Source organism: Xiphophorus hellerii, chromosome 4 (genome assembly GCF_003331165.1).
Source record: "Xiphophorus hellerii strain 12219 chromosome 4, Xiphophorus_hellerii-4.1, whole genome shotgun sequence".
NCBI lineage: Eukaryota > Metazoa > Chordata > Actinopteri > Cyprinodontiformes > Poeciliidae > Xiphophorus > Xiphophorus hellerii.
In genome coordinates, this window is record NC_045675.1 from 26,352,286 (window position 1) to 26,378,652 (window position 26,367).

Genomic DNA, 26,367 nt, shown 5'->3' on the forward strand with positions numbered 1-26,367 from the left:
ATGCTGAAAGCTGCTTCTCCTCGTTTGGTTCTGGTTCTGGGGATGCAGAGCAGACCAGAACCGGAAGACCCGAGAGGTCTGGAAGGTTGATACAATAAAAGCAGATCTTTAATGTAAGCATATAACAGGTCTCTTATTATGTAACAAGGATGATGGCAACAGCAAACAGTCCATGGTTGTGGTTTATTTGAGCCATAAGCTATATTATGGATGTAGGACATTTGAAACAGTTACAATAAACTTGTATGATTTTAACATAATGGATTTAGGTGTTTGCTTTTTTTTTTCTTGACCACTACAAATATTTTAGAAGCTGTACACTTACTCCAGTTAAAAATAAAACATTGAGTAAGGTAATGAGGAAATGATATTGCTAGTTCCTAGGCTGAAGATTTATTTAAAAAAGCAGTCAAGCCTTCATTATTGCAGGTTTTGACCTCGAAGGGTGATTTCTTTCTTTTTTCTCTCTCTCTCTCAAGTTGCAGGGTCCCTCATTGTACTCATTAACATTCATAGACGTCATTCCGTTCACGTCCATTCGTAACTATAGCAACGGCTTCTGCTGTTGATCGTCTCAAGATGGCGGACGCGGAGAATGCTACGGTGGTGAGTGTACATCATAAATTGAGTCTTGACTTTGCAGGGTGAACATTGATGTCACTGAACCGTTTGATAGAGAGACACTCCGTGGGGCAACACGGCACCTTTACTAAAAGTACGGTCTGTAACTGCGCTTATTTTAAACGCCTGGTAGCTACCGCTAAGTCGGAGCTTACGAAGACCGCTAGCTACAACTTTCAAATTTAATCCTCTTTATCTCGTTGCAAAACTCAAACGGGAGCGCTTACAGCTGTAGCTAAAAGCAGACGAAACTAATGTCCTCGGGATGTGCGTTGTTTGCCATTTTAGCCCACTACATTACGTGCTGCAAACTACAATTAACTTATGTAATAGTTATGAGGTTTTGAAATATATGCCATTACGACTTGCTTTATTAAAGCCACCATTGCGTTCGTTTCGCAAGCATTAGAATGTATAGAAGTGGACGGTTTAAGGCAATTGGATTGCGCATGCGTGTGTTAAATTTATACTCAGCTGCTGTAAATTCTCCTTAATTAGCAGTTTTCTTCGGTGGCTCTTCTTAACGACTTGTATTCTAATAATAATTATATCTAAATGACAAAATCAGAGGCTGTCATACTGTCCGGTTGAATGCACTACATTGCCAGGGTGTAACTTTGTGTTGAAACTTGGTGGGGAGGAAGAGGAGCAGGTGATGATGCACCCAGTTACTGGAAGGCCTTTTCTTTTCTAGTGCTAAGAATAAAGCCAAAACTTACATGTGAATACCATACAGTCTTATTCAATAAATTAGGATATACGTCCTGATCAGGCTTGTCAGAATAATAGTACCTTTCGGAAATAAGTTTTTAGGAGATATTAAACATACTATGAAATATAAATATGTTAAGACATACGTAATCTAATTAATCTATATAATGTATTTCACTTGGTGATGGAACTGCTGACCAAGGAACTTTTCAGTCATATTCTAATTTATGGAATCAGCCTGTATTTGCTGAATGCTTCCCTACAGTTTAGTAATATTTTTTGTGAAGAATTATCACTGTTTCCTTTTATTGTCTGATTTTACCAAGTGCTAAAAACATCGACAACATGAGATTCTGCAACAATCAAAATGTTATTAAACATTTCAAAAACAGATTAAGTAACTTCTGAATAAACCAAATGAATCCTTGTCAGTACAAACTTTGTATTTTTCAATTATGTGATTCTGACTCCACAGCTGTCCCTCAGCTGGTTTGCAAATCCTTTGTCCTGCTGACTTGCACATAGCAGATGAGATATAATGTGTCTTTAATATAGCAAATAATAAAGACGCAAGACCTTTTTTGGGTCTGGTTGGAGCAGTTGGTGAGTAGAGTGACCATCGATATTACTGGATTCTACAAAATGTGGCTTAAAGCTGAGATGCTCATGTTTGGATATGTAAAATATATATTCTCTCTGCTAATAAATCTATAGTTTGGTTTCTGTCACAAGAGAGAACAAAGCGAATTTCTCTTTATAATGGCCCATAATTTAATTTAATAGGAGCCACGATTTAAAATTTAACAAACTTTGGCCCTTTATGCTTTATAAAATATTTCATCCTATTTGATGATTGCTTAACTTAAACACCTGCACGTCCTTATTTTTTGTGTAAATTGAATTGAAATACTCCGAAATGCGCAGCAAGAGTACATGTTAAGGTGATAAATGTTAAGCTAGCATAACTAACATACACACACTTTCTTTATATATATATTTTTAATTAAAGCTTTTTACTGACCTGTGAAATGTGATCCCCTTGGACCTTGTTATCTTGCTACCGTAGTGTTGGCAATTAATCTCAAAACTTTGCGTCCCCTTCTCAGATTCTTTGCTTGATTTTGTCATTTCCCTGACCACCAATATTCCTGACTCAATGTAAAGCAACGACGCCTGTGGCGCACTGCCACGGTGCGCACAGTAAAACACGTGATGTCCAATCCACTAAATCACTGAGCGGACTTGCCATTTACATTTTGCAAAGGAATTTTAAAAAGCCTTACCTGCCTGTTAATGCTTTGAATACAACGTGCATCTGCTGCCGAGTTACATAGATGCATGCAGATAAAGAAGAAAAAGGTGCAGGAAATATTGGTCCCCTTCATGCCAGAGTTGGGGACATGTCCACACCAGTCCTTCAGGAAGTTACGCTTATGCTACATTGCCAACACCGACACATAAAGGTAACTGAGTGTAGCTGTAACCATGTAAACCGACTCATACAGTATGATATACACATCAGTTTATAAATATAAATGATATTTCTAATTTTTTCTTATCAGTTTGACAACCACAGTAGTACAAGATTAATCTCTTTTTTATTTTGTTTTTATTATTTTAGTCCTGAAGTGTATTAATTTCTCCAGACTCTTGCAATAATTTTAAAAACACACTTAACTTGTGCAGTCCAACTGCAGCACTCCTTGTCTCCTTATAACTCAGTTAAATTATCTAAAATTGAGCGTTGTAAGTTCTATGCCTATTGTTTTTGTGTGTGCCAAACCAACATGTTGGTAGTTATCGATCAAATGTTTCACATTCAGGCAATCCTCACAGTTTTAGTATCTGGCCCTGTTGTTTGGGAGAACACCTCTTCTCAGTCTGGACCTACAAAATGGCTGCTAACACATTATTATGCACATAGGAAGTTATGAAAAACATTAAAATGCAATATGACCCCCTAAAACAAATACCTTTAGTTTTCAGTGTTTATATTTCCTAATTATTACCTTCTTACTTGCATACTTAAGAAAGAAACTAACACAGTCAATCTTGACCCTCAGGTCAAGATAAATCTGACCTGAGGGTTATCATTAAGTAAACATTATCGCAGAAGATAAATATAATTAAAATCTAACTGTTAAGATGCTATTTCTCATGTTATGCACATTATCATGAGCTTTCAGCGCTCCACAAGGGATTGGAATGGGGTTTCCAAACAAGATTTCTTATTCTCATGGTGTCGGATACATGTCTTTAGTAGTACCTGCTGAAGAAATTGTATACTGAAACACTGAATATGTGTTCCATTGGTCCTGTCCCAGTTTTTATTCACATGTTTCACCTGTTTTTGTTTCATTTATTACAGCTGACACTTCCTACTGAAGCCAAGAAGCGCCGTGCACCTAAAGGTACAACCCAACTTGTTCTCCATTCAGTTTGCCATTAACGCTTGTTCTGTTTAAAACTGCCAAAACATGATCTGCCTGCAGAGGTCACCCTCACTCTTCGGTTTGACATACTGAGCTGCTGAGCCATCGTGTTGAGAGGAATATTCATAGTAAATTAAGGTTGTTTTTTGTCATCTTAATTTTCCATATTATCTTTTTGATGTTGTCATAAGATTAATCATATCCTCTTGTGTTTTTTTCATCAAACCTGTCTTTATTATTATATATGTGAATACTTATTGAGTTTCTTTGGAGTATACTCTAGTGATGGTTATTGAATCTGATAACTGCAGGGAGGAAGGATCTGTGATAACTCTCCTTTGGGCACCTAGAATGTAACAGTCTGTCACCAAAGTCCCAGTCAAAGTTCAAACCTAAATCCAATAAAATAAATTTGTGAGAAGACGTGAAAATCCCCATTCCATCCAATCTCACAGAGTCGGCAATTTTTATAAATAAAATATGAGCAAAACAAAACTCTAGATGGGGGAAGAAGGTGGAGAGGTCCCTAAAATGTAATGTTTACTGCTTGTTTCATAATTGCTGACTGTATTATGCCTTTATGTCCAAAGTTTGGAAAACTATTTACCTCCTTTCTTCCACTTCTGAGTTATGCACTGCTTTGTGTTGTCACATAAAATTGGGCCTGACTTCTATGTTTCTAGCTATAATAACTGAAGCTTATTATAAAACTGACTCTATATATTGTTCCTCTTTTGATCCAAGAATAAAAATGTGGTAAAGAAATAGATTTGTTTTGTATAGTTGATGTTGATCATAAATGAACATTATTCATGTGTTTCATCTAGTGATATAAAAAACTTTCACCAGACCTGAACGTTACATTGGGGCCAATCTGCAATTTAAGTAAGTAGGACCTATTTAAGTGACTCCATATGTAACGATTTGGGACATGATGTTCTCAAAAGTGCAAATTACAAAATCAAACCACGCCCAGTAAATTCATGGAGCCGCAACACATTTGATACAGTCAAGTCTTCAGATCAGCAGATCATGTAGTTCAGGGGTGTCAAGCTCCAGTCCTCAAGGGCCGCTGTCCTGCAGTTTTTAGATGTGCCACAGGTACAAAATGCTGGAATGAAATGGCTTAATTACCTCCTTCTTATGAAGATACGTTCTCCAGAGCCTTAATGACCTAATTATTCTGTTCAGGTGTGGTGCAGCAAAGTCACATCTAAAAGTTGCAGGGCAGTGGCCCTCCAGGACTGGAGTTTTGACACCTGTGATGTAGTTTGTCCAGTTGATCTAAGTACCGGTAAATATACTGTAGATCAACTGTGTAAATGTGTATTTATGAAGAGCTGTTTCACCATTTTAAGTGAAACAGCAATAATTCTAGGAAGCAATAAAACAACTTTAAATATGGAAAGTTTTATAATATGCCGCTATGACCTAAACAGTAGAAATATAACAGACCCTCTTAATATGTACATATTATTACATACAGCTTATTATTTTTTGGTAATCATTACCTTAAATTGTTTGTCAAAAGTCTAAATCCTAAAAGTAATAAGATAAAAAGCAACAAAGCCGATATTAATTGTGTCCATGGATACTGAAGGTTTATATATTCTATAATTACTATCATGAAATGCAATTAGAATAATTTAATGCAGGCTCAAAGTTAATTATGCTGTGCACAACAAGAGTATTATGGTCTATTATTAGGTTATCTGCAGTGCAGCCCAGCATCTTTTATCCTGGATAAAAAGCCCAGAAGGTGCAAACATGACTGTTTCCTTTGCTGCATGTTCCAGCAGCGTAAGATTAAACGACCCAACGAGATGAGGGGATTTCTGAAGTTTTCTAAGGGGAAAACTTCCCAAAAAATTATCATCTTTTTTTTTTTTCTTTTTTTCTTATAATCTCCCCATGTGTCCTTTGATCTCAGCACGCCTCTTCTCTGCTCTTATCCTCCTTTAACATGTGTCTGAAACACAAGCTAGTCTAAGCTTAGCATTAGCCAGATCCAATACAACAATGCCATAATTCCTTTATGTTTGGGATAAGGTTTTTTGTTTTTTTTCTGCCTCCCTCCCCTACACAGCTATATATGGGACACCACATGCTGGGCCTTTCTTGTTTCCCCCTGTAGTTGCGTGTCACAGATATTTTTGCTCTCTCTTCTCCAAATCTGCCTTGTTGTTTTTGAATTCAGATCCAAGAATCCAACAGACAAGCACACCTCTCTCATCTCTCAGAACGAACAAATCCGATTGGGTCTCCACAAACGGGACCGTTTTGACTCGTGATGAAGTGAACCCGTCCAGTTTTGACCTGGATTTCTGTGAAGCATTTAGAATCGGTTCCGGTTCTTCCTGCAAATTATGATCAGAGTTCTGCTTCAAGTCCTGGCAGATAAAAAAACAGATGGATGGGTAGTGGGGGATTCACACTGTATTGTTACACTCTGTTTTTTAATAACACCCCTCCCTCTCTCTACAATGTCACTGACAGACTCAAAGCTACAGCACTTTATTTTACAATATATAGAATCCTATTTTTAGCCCCGGAGGGAAAGGTAGTAGGTGCGAGATAACAGGATTACTGGAATCAAACTTGCTTCTGCTGGAATTACATTTTCCTTCCTTGTGAAATGAAATGTTGCTCTCTGCTGGGAAGAGAACTTGGAGCATTGTGCTTTAGTTCTTGAGGTTGCCTAACCCTTTTCTAAAGCCCTACATTGTGCTGCTCATTCCCTCAGCCTCCCACTTTCATTCAATCTCCGCACGCTCTCTGTCACAAGCACCTGGCTTCCGAGAGACAGCGTTGCCCTGGCAACAAGAAGAATATCTCAACCTGCCAAGATGTTAAAGGAGAAAGATAGTGGTGGAGGGGAAAAAAAGCAAGTGTTTGTTAGGCAAAACTTGCGTGCAAGGTGACATTTACAGCCTGACTGATGAGTTGATTAAAGTTTAGCCTGGGGTTGGTTGAAGCTTTAACAGCTATATGGTAACTGTCGCATCAAAGACGTGCGTGAGACTGCAGAGGTAGGGGCTCTTTCCAGATTATTTATTCGCTTGTCAAAATATGAGAGACAAAAAAACAAACAGCATTCATACACAGACGTAACCGCTTCCAGCCTGAGCCATCTGTTCTTAAGTGAAAGCTAGCTAACAAGCAAATATCTCCAGTGTGTCAGGTGAATTGACTTAAATCCAGCTAGTGGATTGAGGTTGCAGGGGAACATCTGGGCTTACTGTCAGATCAGACACCTTTTAATGACTGCAAAAGGAGGGCGCGTGCAAAATTAATCTTTTATCTCTCGACAAAACGAGACATCACCAGAGCTGAAGAATGTAGCGTGACTAAAATATCCCCCAGTTTCTTTTCAATTAGTTTTTTTCTCTCTCTCTCTCTTTCTGTCATGTCATCCAGCTCCAGAGCTTCCTATTGTGGAGAGAAGAAACTGGCTGATCCACCAGCACTATCTGCGCAAAGACTATGAGACCTGTAAGGTAAACGATTTAAATTCTCCCCGTGGCTCATTCTGTCATTGACCAATGTGTGTTCACTGTCAGATCTGGTCCGAACACACGAAGGGAAGCATGATTGAGCCGAGTGCTCGGTAAATACCCACGTCAGTTTGCCACTCTGCTTGTTCTCCGCAGTAATTGCTGTATTTCTACATGAATATGGAAAGCATTCTGTGAATGGATGCTTGCAACAGTAAGTCGTGTTCCTGGAATAACGCCTTCTTGCTCTCACTGTGAAGATCAGCTTCGCGCTACGCGGTAACGCGGCACATTCTTTTAATCTGCAGAAACTCCAACCTAGACTTTTAATCTGATTTCCTGCTGTGAAGTTTCATTAATCCGACTGTGAAAATGACTTGAAATTAGTCGGATAGGATATTTGAGGTTGTTTGAAGTCTATAAATACCTTCTCAGGAGGGTAAAACTTAAAACAGAGCATTGACAAGTCAGCTGCTATATATACTCTATATATACTCTAAAGACACATACTATGTCTTTGGAAAAGAAGTCTCTTCAGTTCAGTTTTATTTCACAACAAAATAATAAGGCACTTTCAAAACTATTTGGTACAATTTCTGTATATAGCAATTTACTCTTTAGTTCATTCAATTTGGTCCAAAGTTTGGTTCAAAGCATAATTAACTTTGAACAGTGGCGCGTGCGATCCTTACCGAGTTAAAAAATTCATAGGTGCAAGACCAGGCAGTGTGAAGGCGCGTGAGGCCGGCACGTTTGGCTCGCACCCGGTTCAGAGCGTCAACTTTAAACCTGGCCTAGCTTTAATCCCTATTTAAAATAAGACAAGGAATCATAAAAACATAATACAAGTACCAATTATGGACAAGCATTAAGCATTGCATTTTGCCAAACTCCATCATCAAAATCCACCAGTTGTGTCAAATATGTTGGCACAACAGACTCAGATCATAATGTTAGAAGCATTAAAGAAACCAACTAGAAACACTTAAGTATGCAAAATACAAATGTATTGCAAATGATTTGTGTATTGTAATATTTTTCAATAATATTGCTTTTAATGTTAAGTTTAATGCATCTTTTAAATGGCTGGTACAGTCCTTTAGGAATGATGATGATGCAGCGCTAGGGTTGCCTGTTTGAGTTCACCCCACACAGATTGACATAAAGTAATGCATGTTTTATTAACAGAAGACTAAAAAATATATTGAGGAACTTTGAAAACGAATTAAATTTTAATCTAAATTCTAACTGCAGATATTAGGAGAAAATATATTCAGTCTATTATAAATGGTTTAGAATGGTTTTTGCTCAACTCAAAGACTTAGACAAAGCAAAAAAGTTAATTTGGACCTTAATTGATGATTGCTCTACTAAATAGTTATCCTTCTTTATTGGAAGATGCTAGTTATTGTTCATCTGTTTTATTTTTCCAAGCAGTAGCGAGAGGTATCAAACCCATAATGCCAGTTGGATTTTTTCTTTTAATGTATTTTAAAATGACTTTAACTTATTGAAGTAAGTTATATTAAATTCTCTTAAGCAAAATGCCTCTTCAGTATTTCGTCCACTTCATCAAATTAACATCCACCTGCCTCTCTTTCTCTGTTTCTGTAGGTGATCATTAAAGAGCAACTCCAGGAAACCAATGGGATGTGTGAATATGCCATATATGTTCAAGGTGAGACGTTGCTGCCGTCTTTCCCTTCTCACTTTTACCTTATATGTGATGTTAATTGAAAGGTGCAGTGAATTAAAAAAAAAAAGCTCTACCAAGCTCCACGGTATGTGGTGTATTTCCCCAAATCCTCTCTTTGGATGGCATGCAGTGCCTTTGATTTTTTTTTTTCTTGTCCTTTCTCTATTTTTCTTCACATAGATGAATATCCTCTTTTTATGCCATGTCTTTGTTGTTATCCAGCACTAATCTTACGTCTTGAGGGGAAGATCCAGGAGTCCCTGGAGCTGTTTCAGAGCTGCGCCATCCTTAATCCCAGCAGCTCAGACAACCTCAAGCAAGTGGCCCGATCACTGTAAGTCTGCTGCACTGAACCCTGCATGAGTGCATCGAGCCCCCCTCACTAACTAACAAGATCGGCATAGGAGGACTTCCTAGTAATTATTGTAAAACTGCTGGGAGGTGAGGAACAGTAATTTTACAGATATCATCTCACTAAATTCACCTACCTGTGGAGGCTTTTCTCTGTTTCGTAGAAATGGCTCAGTACAAAATTATATCTCAGGTTAATTTCTCATATTGACTCTTTTTGTATTATTTTCCTAGATTTCTTCTTGGAAAGCACAAAGCAACTATTGAGTTCTATCATGAAGCAGCAAAGCTTAATGAGAAAGACTGGGTAAATAGCACACACACACACACACACACACACACACATAGGTTCATATTTCTAGCTGTACAAGTCTTTGTATTGACTTCCATTCACTTTAGTAACTGCATTTGTGTCTAACCCACACACATTTTTTTACACTAACCCTAACAAAATTCACACTATACTAGGGCTGCAACTAACAATTATTTTAGTAATCGATAGAGAAAAGCTCAGTTGTTTCTGCTTGACTTAACATCAATACAGTGTAGGGCTAATGTGTAATTTTTTTTTTTTGAAAAAGATAAATTTGCTTAATAGGAATTTTTTTACGGCATTTAAACCAGGTGAAGTTATAACTTTGCCACTTGGAGAGTTCTGTGTAGAACACATTTACAGACAGTTTGTTTATTTGGTCTTAAAAATTGTATATTTTTAGCTAAATGTATATATTTTAGTACAGCTTTGGCTTGATTATTTCCCTTAAAATGTAGGGTTTTCTTAAAAAAGGACCCTTTTTTGAGTCTGTATACACAATTTAGCAATTAATCGATTATTAAATTAGTAGACAATTATTTCAATAATCGATTAATTTGCTCCCAACTCTTAAAGAAGCTGCATTAGGACCAGGCTTTAGCTGATGGGACCTTCAGAACGTTAGTGAATATGACACAGAAGGTCCTAAATAGAATAGCTAAACAGTACACACCCACACACATCTCAGTGTGGAGTTTCTGCTTTCCCTTGAAGTCTGAAAGAAAAGTGTTAACTTGTGCTTCCTGGGATCTTAGACTCCAAAAGCGCAGCGTGAAGTTCTCCTCACGTCTTGAACGGAAAGTACTCTCAGTGAACTGTCTTTTTTCTCAACAATACTTTGTTAAACAGCAACTTTGTTGGAAGGCTGAGGAAAAACCGGTCCAAATATTTCGGATCCTCTCTTTCACTTCAGCATCCAGTTTCCACTAAACTTTCTTGCATGCTATTTTTATTAGCAAATTAAACTAAGAGCAACACATCTGACATTCTCTCACCATAGGAGATCAGTCATAACCTGGGTGTGTGTTATTACTTCATCAAAGATTTCAAAAATGTGAGTACTCCCAACATTACACAGTAAAAAAAGTTTAGCTGTTGCCTCCAGGGGGAAGTTTATTTATTTTTGATGCTCTGTTTCCGTCAGGCTGAGGAACATCTAAACGTCGCTCTGCAGACAAATAAACATGACAAGACCTTCGTGATGCTCGGGAAAGTTCATCTGCTGGCTGGAGACGCTGACAAGGCCATCGAAGTGTACAAGAGAGCAGTGGAGTAAGTGAGGTTTAAACGTTCATACTGTTAGCAACCACTGAGCAGACAAGCGGTTGTTTTTAAGTCAAACACCAACCCAAAATAGCACATAACATTTCCCCTCCGCTGAAGGGTAATGACATTCTTGTTTCAAAGTTTTTTTTAAAACAACCAAAATAAAATAAAAATAAAAAATGGCGTTCACGTGCATTCAGGCTCCCTTCTTCTGCTACTCCGATCCAAAATCCAGTGTGTTAAGTTAGACACCAGCTAATTAGTCCATTTGTTGTCATTTAAAGTCAGTATAAAAAACCTGCTCTGTAAAGGCCTGAGAGGTTTGTTAGTGATCATTAGTGTCTATCCAGCTCTTGGGGAGCAAAATAAATTAATGGCAACCCTAACATTAGAGCTAAAGCTACAAAGTAATGGTTTTTATCTCAAAAGCATAATCTTGTTGGAATAGAATAGAAGAATACTTTATTGTCCCACTCAAATATAAGAATCTGAACTATATAAAACCAGAATAAAGGACAACATACTATGTAGTACAGGCAAAATTTCAACATAAACACTGCAGTTATTAGAAAATGTTTTGGAGCCCAAAACATTTTTTTAAAAGTACAAACCGTCCATGTGGATTTGAAAATTAAAGACTATACAATATAGACTGTACAACAGAGATGTGCAGACGTCAGCATGTATGTGAATACTTATTGAGTTTCTTTGGAGTATACTCTATAGTGATGGTTATTGAATCTGATAACTGCAGGGAGGAAGGATCTGTGATAACTCTCCTTTGGGCACCTAGAATGTAGCAGTCTGTCACTAAAGTCCCAGTCAAAGTTCAAACCTAAATCCTATAAAATAAATTTGTGAGAAGACGTGAAAATCCCCATTCCATCCAATCTCACAGAGTCGGCAATTTTTATAAACAAAATATGAGCAAAACAAAACTCTAGATGGGGGAAGAAGGTGGAGAGGTCCCTAAAATGTAATGTTTACTGCTTGTTTCATAATAGTTTACAGTATTATGTCTTTATATCCAAAGTTTGGAAAACTATTTACCTCCTTTCTTCCACTTCTGAGTTATGCACTGCTTTGTGTTGTCACATAAAATGGCAATAGTCCAAGGATTTAAATGCACTTGCAAGGCTGTGTAATGGCAATTTTATCCCTTATTTCAAGTTGAAGTTTCTAAAACTCTTTCAGGAGTTGCTTTCAACTTGTTCCTCCTTTGTTTATCCAATGATTTCCAGCCTTTAGAGCTCCCTGCAGGAAGTATTTGTCATTTATTCCATCCAAAAGCTCCATCTTCACCATATTTTTTACCCGAGGACCTTTCCAGCTTCCTTATAAATTCACCCCATTTTCAGTTTGCTGAATTTTTAAACACGAGGCTATGGTGTAAATAAGAAAAATGACATCAGTGTCTGTAATAGCGCTCATTATGGCTACCTCCTGTTGAGGCCAAATGAATTAATCAAATGCCCTAATACTTGTGCTGCCTTTAATGAGACGCACCACTGTGAGTCTTATTTTAGAGTCGATGTGCCTCCACTCTACATTTCTCTTTGGGCCACACAGGTCATAATTAACACGCTACAATTAAGCTGAAATAAAGCCTGATGGCATAATCAGCAGCTTCTCCGCTCAAAGAAGCGCAGGCATTAAATGTAATTACAAGCATGATGTGACATTTGTCATTTAACGTGCTCCGTTCTCCATGCAGATTCTCTCCAGAGAACACTGAACTCCTGACCACTCTCGGCCTCCTTTTTTTGGAGGTGGGTGAAGTTGCTTGCAGCCTTTTCTGTGATTTAATCTGTACTTTTAAAACAAAAAGTAATAATAATATTCTGTTCTCCCTGTCTAGCTCGGGAAGTACCAGAAAGCGTTCGAGCATCTTGGGAATGCCCTCACTTTTGACCCCAACAATTATAAGGTATGCTGGCTGTTGACACAACATCACTTTTCAAGTTCAAACGTAAGTTTCCTGCTGAACACCTGAAGGCAGCGCTGAGGTTTCTCTTTCACAGCGGTTCACTCGAAGCGGAAGGTCAATCGCACTCAGATGTTCCAGTCAGACTCTCATCATGTTCTGTTTCAAAGCGTACATCTTCCTCTAATACACCTCTAATCACAGATTTTTTTTTTCTTTTTCTTCCCAGGCCATCCTGGCCGCAGGCAGCATGATGCAAACCCACGGTGACTTTGATGTGGCCATGAACAAGTACAGAGTGGCAGCGTGCGCCGTGCCGGAGAGCCCCCCTCTCTGGAACAACATTGGCATGTGCTTCTTTGGCAAGAAGAAGTACGTGGCGGTGAGTGATGCTGTTTTTTTGTGTTTTGCTTGGAGGAAAGAAGCCGTAGCACAGCAGTTAGAGCGGCTTAATGGGATTTGAGCACCAGCGATTTTATATATAAGCACATCATTGAAATGAGCTGGACATAGGCTGAGAAACTTTTAATGTTTTACCTCCAGAGCACATCAGATTCTAAACTTGTCATTTATTGAGCAAAATTGAAGCTAAATTATGCAGACCGTGCATTTGAAAACCATCATTTTAATAGCTGCAGAAACACTATCGGCAGTTATGTTGAATAAGTTGTTTTCTGCTTGATTTTACTCTGTTTTTTCACATCCTTATGGCTAAATGTTGAGCCACTCTTCCTCACAGTGTTTCAACAGTTCATTAAAGTTTGCACGCTTCTGTTTCTGAGATCCCACCACAGCATTTTAATAAAGTTGAGGTTTTTACGTTGACTGAGCCGTCGCAGCACATTGATTCCCTTCTTTTTTAGCAACTCTGTTCTGTTACTTATTTTATTGATTTGTTATCCTGATTTAAATAATTATTGTCTATCTATGAACCCTGTTGACGTTGTCAGAAAAAATGCTTTTGTTCAAACACGGGGGGCGAGATAATTAAGCTTGTGGAGGAGGTACTCTTTGGTCAGAATATAAACTAAACTGTATCTATGTCTTTTCTCCTGCTTATCATTAATGCATATGTGTAATATAATAGTGGCTTATAACACAACTGAATCTGACTCATGTGTCCTTGAAGCATTATAAATCCACTTGTTCCTAGATTGTTCTGCCTCAGATACAATTACCATGCTTCCTCCCCCACTTGTTCCCACAGGCCATTAGCTGCCTGAAGCGCGCTCACTACTTGTCTCCCTTTGACTGGAAAGTGTTGTACAACCTGGGGCTGGTACACCTGACCATGCAGCAGTACGCCTCAGCTTTCCATTTCCTCAGCGCAGCCATTAATCTGAACCCACGGATGGGGGAACTCTACATGTTGCTGGCAGGTACCGTGTCAAAGACAGAGAAGTGATCCGTGGTATAATTTAAATCCTTTAAAACCATGCCGTCTTGCCATTTTGTAATATTTGTGGGCATTTAAATTGTTTTAATATTTTTATTCGAAATAAAATAACTTTTCAGGACGGATTTATCAAAAAAAAAAAAAAAGCAATGTCCAGTGAATTTTGTTTATTGCTAACTCTTTTCTTATATCTATAATTAACAGTCGCTTTGACTAATTTGGAAGATGTAGAGAATGCCACCAGAGCATACGAACAAGCTGTGAATCTTGATGAGTGAGTCCTGGACTCCACACTGTAATTGTTATTTAAAATGTCAAACTTTATAAAAATCATTAGTTTTCTTTTCTTCCTTGGTGACCAAGCCTCCACAGACCCAACCCCATGGTCAACCTGAACTTTGCAATATTCCTCTATAATCACGGAGACAAAAAGAGAGCTCTGGATCAATATCAGGAGATGGAAAGGAAAGTCAACCAACTACGGGATAGCAGTAGCAACTTTGAGTTTGATCTGGAGGTACGCTGTAGCTCTCTGCTCCTGATGTCAGTAACCAGCTGTGGCTACATGTCACGACTTGTTAACCTGTTCCTTTTATTCACTCCCAGCTGATGGACATGGCTCAGAAGATGGGCGCTGTCCTGCAGGTAACAGATACTCTGGTTTGGACTAAACCCAGCAAGGACTCCAAAGCCAAGCCTCACTCTGCAGCAGCAGCAGCCAAAACCCCTGGAGCTCCTCTCGGCACCAACCAAGCTCTGGGTCAGGCCATGTCTTCAGCTGCCAGCTACAACAAGAACATCCAGCTAACAACAGGTGTGCTTTCCCGGCGTTTGCATCGCTTTATCTGCCAGCTAGTGTGAGACCTGCATCCAACCCATTGCAAGTGTGTTTCTCTCAGCTGTGGTTATTACCTGTTAGACTAAGTAAGCAAAGTTAATACGCTTTTAAAGTTTAAGTACCGTAGATTTTGCTGCTGCTTTCTGGCAGTTTACATACATTCCTAACTCTAAGGTTAATTATACAAACCAGCTAATGCATTCAGTCAGCAACCAAACCACACACTTGACCTTTGTGTTGTGCATTTTTGAATAAGTGGCTAACAGATGGGGGGGGGAAACCAATGCACTCTACCATCAGTAGTAGGGCTTTAGGGGTGTTATGCAGCTAGCAGCTGTTCACCTACTTTCACATGAATTTTTTTTCATAGTTTTCAAAGCTATCACACCTCTTGTGGAACATTAGTTTTAGTACAAGAGATGTACCAAAAGCTGTAACAAAAGACTAGGGAATTTTTTTAACTCAATGCATTTGCAAGGCTTCTTATGACACTACCAGCATATAGAACGTAACCCTGGACCAATTTTTCTGCGTACCTTGTGTTCTGGTTCACTAAATCTCTTTACAAGACAAACCCAGTAACAGAGTAGATGCCATTAATTTCACTGTGTACTTTTTTTTCCTTTTTTCCGCAGAAGGTACTCTTCACCCATTCTTTCCGTGTTTAGCAGTGTATGTATTCAAATTAGCAGCATTTCTGGCATTAGTTGTATGCAGTCACCTGAAGTATACGTCAGTAAGTGGCTCCTGCTAACATGCTTGGATCTACTTATATGCATTTGATTGTGTTGTATTGAAAGCGAACTTAGACAGGCTGCGTCAGTCAGAGTCACCATCCTTAATAAATGCTTCAGATTAATCAGAGCAGGTTTCGGTGGAATAAAATGAACTCTGCATGATATTTTTCAGGCGTTTCCAAAGGCCCTTCCACATCTCTTGAGCCAGAGCCTGATGTAGAAAACGTCCCCAGCCCACCGACTGACCCTACAGGCTGTCCAGAACCTGAAGATCCAGACGGGTCCAAACCCAGAACCTCTAAGAGGAGATCTAAGGTGGAAGAATGAAGTCATATTGCGGCCGCAGTACTATACGTAACTCATTATAAGTTTTTAATGTTACTCTAGACAGATTTAAAATGTTAGGCACACAGAAATCCACTACTTACTTTACAGCTAAAAAAAAAGTCGGGGTCATTTTTCATATTTGGAACAGTTCATCAGACCGATTGGTGCAATAACATTAGGGCCACGTCCAGCAGATTTCTTAGTTTAACTATGTTTCTATTCAGCCAAGAAGCAGTAGGAGCCTTTGTGAAGTGGCCTGTGTCGAGATATTTCAATTTAGCTTATTTGGTCCTTTCAGTTTATTCACTAGAAGCTGAAAGGATCAATTTTTCTATGTATTGACATTCCTTTAAAATCCACTGCAGGTGAAGGAAACGCTGTGACAATCTGAGCTCGAGCCAAGATAGGGTAGACAGAGCGATGCTTTTGAACATTTGTATCATACGACTTTATTGCAAATCGCTATACTTGCTTTTATGTGTGGGTAACTGTTGTGTTTCTATGGAATAAAGTATTTAACATTAGATAAATGCTTGAAAGGAATTCTGGTTTTCTTGGGAAAACGGGTTTAAGTTGTTCATCATGAATATTCTTTTGATTTACTTTTTTCAAAATTATATTTTATGAATGGGTTTGCTTTTATTTGGTATCTGATGGAAACCTTAATTACTCCTCATGGGACACCAAAGAGAGAGAGACGGATGTTCTTGCACTTATATTTCCGTATTGGAACAATTTACCAAGGAAACACACTACCGAAGTTTCATTCATCTAGTTTACATTATCAATTTGAACCTTCTGATCCAGGGATCTCCTCTTACTTCTAGTGTTGCCACTTACGTTTCTCTTCTGAGCAGGTGTGTGTGTATCTGTGTGTGCGTGTGTGTGTGTGACAGCCACTTCATCCCTCCTGCCTTCCTTAACGAAGCCTCAAATGACCCTCCGACATCCCGTGATCGAAAACCAAGAGGCAGCTTCAACACCGTTTGACCCTGCAGACGCACACAGCAGCAGTCACTCATTTGTTTCATCTCTTCCACTAACACTGAGCTCGGCTGTATTTTATAGCCCAGAGACTGTAGTTTCTTTCATTAGGAGCTTGTTAAGCCGCGCCCGCTTGAATCGCCTGTGGTCCCCTTACAGGCTGCTCGATGGCCTGCAAGTTACTATTCCTGCTGCAGTTATATTTCAGCACAGCTGCGGAAGATTGCTTTCCCATTTCTCATCTTCCTACAATTCAAATAGCCTCCAGGAGAGACTCTGCTCCTCGTGGAAGTTTCATCTAAAGTTTTCTCGCTCGGGGGGGGAAAAGAGCTCGGTTGTGTTATTTTTCATTGTTGGGTTGTTGTGGGATCCAATACAAAATACATCTTACTGAATAAAAACTTTAAAATAAATGCAAAGTTCTTGCTGTGATGGTGCACAGTGGTTGAGGATAATAATAATTAATGGCTAATACTTAAAGCTTTATGATTTTGTGAAATTTAGAACATATAATGAGACCTTCTGATAGTATCAGTCTCAATGAGACTTCATGGTCAAGTCATAGAAAACCCTGAAGTTAGTTAAAATTGCTTGAGAAATTTTTGGAGTGGACTTTCAGAAATAAAAAAAAAAACAAGTTTGGTTTTCAGAGTAAATAATCTTGATTTGTTGATAGAGATTTTTAATGCCTTAAAATATTTTTCAGATGTTAGTAGTGTAGGTAGTGATGGGAAAATTAATGCATCAAGTCTGTTTTGGATAGAGTTCATCTCAGTTTTAATTTTAACCCGTCTGATCTGATATATTCAGGAAGGAAGGAATATTAGGTCAAGTAAGACTACTATAGGAAGGACTTCAATGAAGAACTGTATCTTTCTATTTTATATTAAATGTGTGAATAAGCAAGATGCAACAAAGAACAGAACTGAGCTTTATTTGACCGAAGAGGATATCTGTTTTATTTGCTTTGGCCACCAGCTAGTTTGTATTTTGAGTGTATCTGCGTGCTGCTGTAGTTTGAGATTTATTGAATCTGGCTGTATAAATCAGGGCTAAGCTGTTAACCTTCCTCCCAGTTTTCCCCCAAGGCAGCTCTATCACTTCAACCTTAAACTCCAGCTACACCTACAACTATTGTAATTCAGCTTACAGCCTCTCCTGCAGTCCATGACCCCCTGTTTGGCTCAGTTAAACGCTTCCCCGGATAAATCTTAGCGCATATCAATTCAGTTCCCGGTGACTGATAAATCTCCTCACTTGTTTGTTTTTCAGTTCAGTTACTAATTATTTGTGCCCAGCTTCTTCTCAATAATGTATAACTTTACATATAGGCTCTGTCCTCGTTTCTGAGTGCAGATAACCAGGAATTCTGCCCAACCTGGAAAAGTATTGAGTATATTTAAGGTCTGCATAAGTACAGAAAAAAACTATGGGGAAAATATTTGCATTTCAAGACTATTTTCTGTCCTATTTAAAGTATTTAGTTGAACACTTTTAGAAAATTATGTGTTTCACGTATTTGTTAAAACTTCCGATATGTCTTAACAGCATAACATGAGACGGGTAATCTGTGGGAAAAAATAAAGCTCCTCTTTTTCCTCGTTTTGGTCCTACTGCCATCTACTCACTAAGAAACAACCAATCAGAACAAGTAGTGTTTTAGCGCTGTCAATCAACCTCGTAAACAGGCTGCAGCTGCACTAATGATGGAGAAACAACTTACCGTCACATGAAAACTGTTAATCTGCCGCCATCAGTCGCCATGCTAACAAGCCACCTCCAGCAGTCTCTGCTGTGGGGAAGGAGCTGTAGCGTAGCAGAGAGCATGGAGGAGGGTGTGAGCAGCGCATACATGAGGGGGATTTACAGCGATAAGACCCTCCTCCTGGCTCTGGTTGGTTGTTTCTTGCCGAGTGGTGTATTTCTGCAGATGGCAGTAGGACCACAAAGAGAAGAGGAATTTTTTTCACAGATTAGTAAAACACCACTAACAATCCTCATGCCTGCGAATGGCTTGTTTTGTGGTGAAACATGGCAGGGAAACTGCTGGACAACAACCTTTTATGCATTGCATCCCCTGGATGTTTTGCAGTTGGGGTTTTTTTGGGAAGAAGAAAGTGGATTTTTTTTTTTTTTTTTCTGGTTGATATTGTCCTAAATGGATTGATTTTGATCCCCCATAGATGTTTATTGATCAGAAAATGGCTTAAACAGAATCAAAAATTGCCTGAATGTTCCCACATCTACACTTAGAGCCATAACTAAAATGTCTGAAACAGCTGGAACTTTCTACTGAGACTCAAAAGTAGGAGAGCGTGTTAAGTAGAGTAGGACTGTTGAATATATATATATATATATATATATATATATATATATATATATTTACCTCCATGAGAGCTGTAATAAATGTTTAAAAATGTACAAATTTCTGCACGGCAGCCGTTTGCATCTTAATGTCATGTTCCAGAAATTAAGAATTCAATTACATGCTTAACAATTTTCTTTGAAGTCAAAGTTGTTCTGAGAAATATAACCAGCAGCGCTTACGTTTGAGGCTACTTTATATCAGGATGCTTGTGCCGACTGCATGCAGCTCACCATGGGGGGTTCTGGCCTGTTTCTGAAGCCTGGAGAAACCTCTGCACAGCAGGCCTGTAAATGTGCTAAGTCAGATATGAGCCTAGTTTGGGATAGATGCATGTTTAACTGAGAATTAATTTTACTGCACACGTCGCAAGTACAATTTTAGAAATATAGAAACAGGTTATCAAGTTTTCCAACAAACTCTCCCACATTTCAGATGGAAAGTAAAGGGAGGTTAAGCCACTTTTTTTCCATCTCACATTTCCTAGCCAAGCTGCCCAATGCCTTCATACTCTATAGTTTCCTGCAAATTATAAGCGACGTAAAGCAAATAGGTTTTTTGTTTGTTTGGTTTTGCCTAATCATTGTCGTAACTACTAAATAATGAAACAAAAAACATAACTATGCTTTACTTTGACTAAGATCCCGCTGTCCTAAATATTAACTAGAGCAGCAAACATTATAATCCATGACGGTGTTAATTCACTAACTACAGTTAGATTAACATTTACTAAAACATTAAAAAAAACTTCAGCTATCCTCACAAAGCAGAATGGACTCATCAAATAAATAGTTGTTTTTTTTTTTAAAGATCTGTCTAAATATAACGTGCAAAAAAACCAACCTAATCCTTGACGACGATGCGTGAAAAGATTCTTTTGGAAATCATTTTATTCAGTGACAAGGCCAGGACACAGACCAGGGGAAATGTGGTCCACTGCTAATCCTCCTGTCTGTGTCACACTGTTGCTTCCAGTGGCTTAAGTTTAGCTGTTGTATGGGGTTGCTGCTCATGCTGGATCCGTGGCAGCCAATACATACTTACAGTCATATTAATTATTAGGGCGAAAGAAGCAGCCGACTTCGGTTATTCTCGTATGTTTTATTAAGCAAAAGAAAACTGTGAGAGCAGCTACTTACCAGAGCCTGACAGGAGAAAATGTCTGCTGTGGAGAGAGAATAAATAAAAGATTCATACTTTGAGAGAGCCGTCGCAGTCGCTCATCAACACAGTTGTCAAAACAACGGCGCTACCCGTGGTCACAAAGTTCTGACTGAAACTGGAGTCAACTTGAGAGCTGAAGATGATCAGAAATTGTTTGTTGTTTTTTTTTTTTTTGTCCTGATTGTGCTAAAGACACTTTTTCAGTTGTAATCCGAAGGCTGACGCTAAGCTGAACATTGGAAAGAGATTCACATTTAGACTAAAAGCTTTCAAAGCGACAAGTAGTGAATGAAAAGTGTTTCCTTTTCATCTGAAGGTAACAGGTTGACGAATTAGTGTGGCATACAGCTCTGGAAAAAATTAAGAGAGCACCTAAAATGATCAGTTTCTCTGACTTTACTTTTTCTAGGTATATGTTTGAGTAAAATGAACATTATTCTTTTATTCTGTGAGCTACTGACATGTCTCTGAAATTCCAAGAAAAAATGTTGTATTTATTTGCCAAATAATGAATGAGAAATGGACAAAATAACGAAAACATTATTTTCTGAATTAATGCAAAGAAAACAAGTTAATATTCATTTAGAAACAACAATCCCAATGTTTTAACTCAGGAAGAGTTCAGAAATCAGTATTTGGTGGAATAACCAGAAGGTTTTCAATGGCGTTCAGTGCAGTGGTCTCTAAATGTTTTCCAAAGCTGTATATGCCTGTCATAAGTGTATGTTAAGGATCAAAATTATAAGTAAATTAATTATTAAATCTGGTTTTTGGCACATCAGGTCACTTCAATAAACTTTACACCCAATCAGTTACTAAAAATCATGTCTGGGTCTCAGACTCAGCTTCCTCCTCTTGTAATATCAACCTGTTTCATATTGGTGTTCAAATTTAGGTGGCCATTTCTTTTCTCTTTTTTTTTGTTAGAATAAGACAGGTTTATGGTAGAGGTTGAATTGGTGTGCCTCCAGTCTGCCTGCATCATTTCTGCTCAGGGACAAACAATGTCAAAGAAAAATCCCTCTTCGGAGGCTTCTTTCCCCTCTTAGCCAATGATGATACAGCTGTAAAGAAGAAAGGAGATTCGGAGCCACCAGATGAAATAAGACCTCAGTGCTGAGGCTTCAGAAACTACATATTGTTTACAACCATGTTGCACAGCAGATGTGGCAGAACAGTTCTTTCCTGGTGAAATACTGCTCAGCTTATACAAGCAGAGCCTGGAGACCGCTCAACAGCGCCACCTGGCAACTTTCAAAATACCGTCCGCATTAACCTTACTTCATCGTAGAGAAATTACGTTTGGTACACTTGTAGAGACACACAGAAAACTCAATTAATGTCATAGTGCAAGTCGAACAGGAAGTCGGCCATTTTGAACTGAATTTCCGATTTTGACCCCATTTTGGCTGTTTACAGCCTTCGGATTTGATCAAACTCCTCCTAGGGATTTCTATTGATCGACTTCAAACTCGGTCAGTCTGTTCATAAGGCATGGCCGATTTTTAGTTATCAAAACGGTGAGTTTTTGAGCATGCTGAAGGGGCTTTGCAAGGGGTCAAAGTTCGCCTACTTGCCATGAAACACGAAACTGTTACAACTCCTACACAGAAACTCACAGAGGCACCAAACTTTCAGTGATTGATCATCATCGGGTGCCCTACAATACCCAATGGTCAAATGATGCCATCACTTAAGCCACGCCCCCTGAGAACAGGAAGTATCATGTTTTACTGAGAACAGTCTCTATCTGACCCCTTTGCCCTAATCAACAAGAAACTGTGTCCAGAGACAGAAGACATGTTGGTGTGACTGGGTTTCCAACACGGACGGATTTCGATGGAGCAGGTGGGCGTGGCGAATATGACTACACTGCGCCCCTTAGGTTATTCCATCAGCTACATCTCCTCACTGCATCAGTCGATCTCCACCAGATTTTTGGTGCATCCTCAGATAGCGCTGCCGAACGCATCGGTGCATATCGCCTGGTGGACAAGTGCGGGAACTGCGCGAGAGCGTCTGCAACGGCTGGCGGAGGCCAGAGCTCCCACAGGGGGCCGGAGCGGTGCTGAGCTGCAAGGGCAGTTCGAGGCTGCTTGCAGCTTTAATTTTTGTTTGTTTGTTTTTTTTTTTTACAATTAAAATTGGGCAGATTAGTTGACAGAAGATTAACATTTCTCAGAAGTCGTGCTTTACTTGTCTATCCTACCTTTTGCCCCACATGTGTGGAAAAACATACCAAGTGAAGACGCGGCAATTTGACAGAAAAATGTCTGAATGTTGAAATTAAGTTAAATATTATTTATTAATATAAGGGACTGCTGTCTTATGCATTCATTGCCGGTTTTTCTTCAATTTTTGCCCCTGAAAGTATTTGTATGTTGTCAATGCACCGCATGTATATCACATTGAAGGCGTAGACAGATTTACAATGCACCATCAAGGCCTCATTTATGCATGTCACACCTGGGGTGTGCTCACCCTTCCTACTACAAATGTGTCCCTGCGCCTGACTGAAATAGTTAAATCATCCTCAGTTGTCCGCAGTGGGATGCTTATGCCCGGTTTATTTAAATCGTACTCGTTTAAGCAGGGAAACGTATGGAACATGCAGGACTTCACCTGTTTAGGACAAAAACGGCCTTACTGGGGATTTGAAAGCGCAGACAGAAAGCTAGCTGGGGGAAAGACGAGCTCTGGTTCCCCAGAGTGCCTTTGAGGTGATGTTTCGTGTAATTAATCTGCCGAGCTTCACTAGACTAAAGCCATATTTCACAATGACACTAACAATGCCCGATTCTGTGATGTTGTATCTTGATCTTGGTTGGGTGTTTGAACATGTAATTCAGGTAGAGTAATGGGGCATATAATGTGTTTTAGTTGTGTGAGGAATTGCGGTAGTGAGGCTTTGCATTTCAATAAAGCCACTCAAAGAGGGGTGTAGTTTTTTTTCCTCTTTTTTTTATTTTTTTTGCTGTTGTTTTTCAGCAGATAGTGTTTACGCTAAGCCGTGCCGCCAAAAATTCCCCCCTCTGCTTCTTTTCTGGAGACAACTCAAAGACCTCCTGCTGGCAGCTCAGCACAGCAGCTTTATCTGGGTTCCTCACTCTTCCACGAGCCTGGCTTCTTTTTCCCCTTTTTCTTTTTTTTTTTATGTCACCCAAACGTTTCAGCCGCAACCTAGGAGTAGTAGTCGTGAACTGCGCGTCGAGAGATGAGACCGATTATATTACAGAGCCAACATCGCCGAGCGTTTCTTTTATACGCGACGCGTATATAAATCCCTTCAGGAAAAAAAGGAGGCTGCGGAGTGGATGTCGAGCTAACATCATTCGGACGGGTTCATGTTCGCAGCAACAAAGATGATATTTAAACATTTCCCTTCAAACAAATGCTTTAGTCGCTTTAATGTAAAGGACTGCTGTGTGTCTGCGCAGCAGGAACAGCAACATGATAGCCGTGCAAAATGAGTACAAAAGCGGTAAAAAGTACATGAATGCAGAAGCCAGTGAATCATCATGATGTTTTCAGTGGCTCCTCAGCTTTAAAGGTTATGGCTTTTGAAACATTTGTTGTTTTTTTTCCTGAGTGGATGTCTGCTGAGTAGCTGTGATCCTTTTCTTTTAGAAGACAAGGACACAGAAGTGTGTAGAGGCTTAACCGGACCACAGTCCATTTAAAGCCGCCCATTTTTTCATGCTGACAGACCGCAAGGAAATGCACACTTATTCAGTTCCTTGTTAACACGGACAGTGAATCGGCAACTCGATGGGTTTAGAAACAATGATGTGGTGAAGTGAAGCCAACCCGCTGGACTTTAAACTGGACATCAGGATGGGGAAAACGGGATTGGTGCGATTTTGATCGCGGCACGGTTGCCGGTTCCGGTTGCTAGTGCTCTGGGTGTTACAGAAAGTGCCGATCCACTGGGATTTTCAGGTGCAGCCGCCTGCCGACTTTGCAGAGGAGGATTCAAAGGAGAGAAAATTTCCACTAAGGGGCAGCTGTGTGGCGGAAAATGTTTCATCGATGTTAGAAGTCAGGCGGGGAAGGGCGGACTGCTTCAAGATGATAGGAATGCAAAAAACCCCAGATCAAATAACTACTCATTAAGGTGTGAGGAACACGATTTCTGAATTCACAACACGCTGAATTCTGAAGCAGATGGGCGACAAAACACTGTATATTATATAGATAAGCTAAATTATGGAAAATCAGTTCATCCATTAAATGTTTTTTAACCATTTTATCGGAGACGTACAGACAGGAGGAGCATGTTCTCATAGAATGGCAGCCAGTGCAGTTAGTGAGAGGTTGAGGCTCAGCTCGCTGCTGCCTCACCGGCTTCACTTCCGAGCGTTTGAATGGGAAAATGGGAAAATTCAGCGATTTTGAAGAAAAGATCATCAAAATTGTTTAAGCTAAATAAAAAATAAATACCTTACAGTACAAACCACAGGGTGGGAAAAAAAAGCAATGTAAATAATTTTATCATTATATTTTTCCATTTTGACAGGCCTCCCCTGACCGCACGCCACTGCCTCGTTCCCCGCGTCGCTTCCCACAGAGGTTCAGGGGCCTCGTGCATAAAAGAGTGCACAGTTTTCACACTAAAACTTGGCGTACGGAAAAAATTTAGAAAAGTGCGGCGCACAAAATAAAATTCAGATGCATAAACTCGTGCGCACCTTTCCTTTATAAATCCCAATTTGTGGGACAGCTGCTGGTCCGCCCTGTTGCCGCCCATAAATACATATGTAAATTAGTATAAATACCCGGAAGTCTGCCACCACGTGAAGCAGTAACCATGGCAACGTCCTTGTTCGAAGCAGCATAAGTGTTTATAATAATAATGTATTTTATTTAAAAGGTGCTTTCAGGACACATAAGGCCACCTCACAAAAATAAAAATAATACATTTTAAAGAGAGAAAAAAAATCAAAATAAATAAATAAAGAAAGAGATTGTGCAAATGCCTGGTTGAACAGTAGCGCTTTCAGCCAGGATTTAAAAACAGAGAGTCAGAGAGCCATTGATTAGGGAAAGTGGACGTTTATTCTAAATAGTAGAATCATGTCCATCCATCCATTTTCTGTTCACCCTTGTCCCTAGTGGGTCGGGAGGTGCTGGTGTCTATCTCCAGCTACGTTCCGGGCGAGAGGCGGGTTCACCCTGGACAGGTCGCCAGTCTGTCGCAGGGCAACACAGAGACAGACAGGACAAACAACCATGCACACACACACCTAGGGAGAATTTAGAGAGACCAATTAACCTAACAGTCATGTTTTTGGACTGTGGGAGGAAGCCGGAGAACCCGGAGAGAACCCACGCATGCACAGGGAGAACATACAAACTCCATGCAGAAAGACCCCGGGCCGGGAATCGAACCCAGGACCTTCTTGCTGCAAGGCAACAGTGCTACCAACTGCGCCACTGTGCAGCCCCATAAGTTGTATATTTATAGAATAGAGATGCTTTCTGTCCATAAAGGCGCATTCACAAAGCGGGCAGCTCCACTGAAGGATGACTGCAGCTGGACCGGTACCGGTACCGCACGGCTCCTTCTTTAAGTTTTGCTCAGAGCTCCAGGATGATCAGTCTGGGCAATCTAAACGCTCATAAACCATCATCAACATTTCCCAGCAGATCAATAAGATCAATCGCTCCCTCTGAATCCTTCCATTGGCGATGTTCTCCATCAGAGCCAAAGCGCTTCACATTTACGCGGCTCACCTTTACGCAGCTACT

The 26,367-nt window shown here is 39.6% G+C and overlaps 1 protein-coding gene across 5 annotated transcripts; it reads left to right on the forward strand.

Annotated features, from left to right (window-relative positions):
* Nucleotides 1–495: 495 nt before the first annotated feature.
* Nucleotides 496–16,645, forward strand: bbs4 (Bardet-Biedl syndrome 4). 5 transcript variants are annotated; one of them, XM_032561446.1, is made up of 16 exons: nt 496–606; nt 3,701–3,743; nt 7,182–7,261; nt 8,873–8,936; nt 9,177–9,288; nt 9,540–9,612; nt 10,619–10,672; nt 10,763–10,890; nt 12,599–12,653; nt 12,743–12,811; nt 13,038–13,190; nt 14,016–14,187; nt 14,409–14,478; nt 14,568–14,721; nt 14,811–15,018; nt 15,952–16,645. In XM_032561446.1, the coding sequence occupies exons 1-16, from the start codon at nt 580–582 to the stop codon at nt 16,104–16,106; spliced, it is 1,617 nt and encodes a 538-aa protein (XP_032417337.1). In that variant the 5' UTR covers nt 496–579; the 3' UTR covers nt 16,107–16,645. The 5 variants fall into 5 exon arrangements, with proteins under 5 accessions (XP_032417337.1, XP_032417340.1, XP_032417338.1 ...); XM_032561449.1 differs by lacking the exon at nt 496–606 and adding an exon at nt 699–715 and having other exon boundaries at nt 7,182–7,256; XM_032561447.1 differs by lacking the exon at nt 496–606 and adding an exon at nt 7,415–7,472.
* Nucleotides 16,646–26,367: the final 9,722 nt, after the last annotated feature.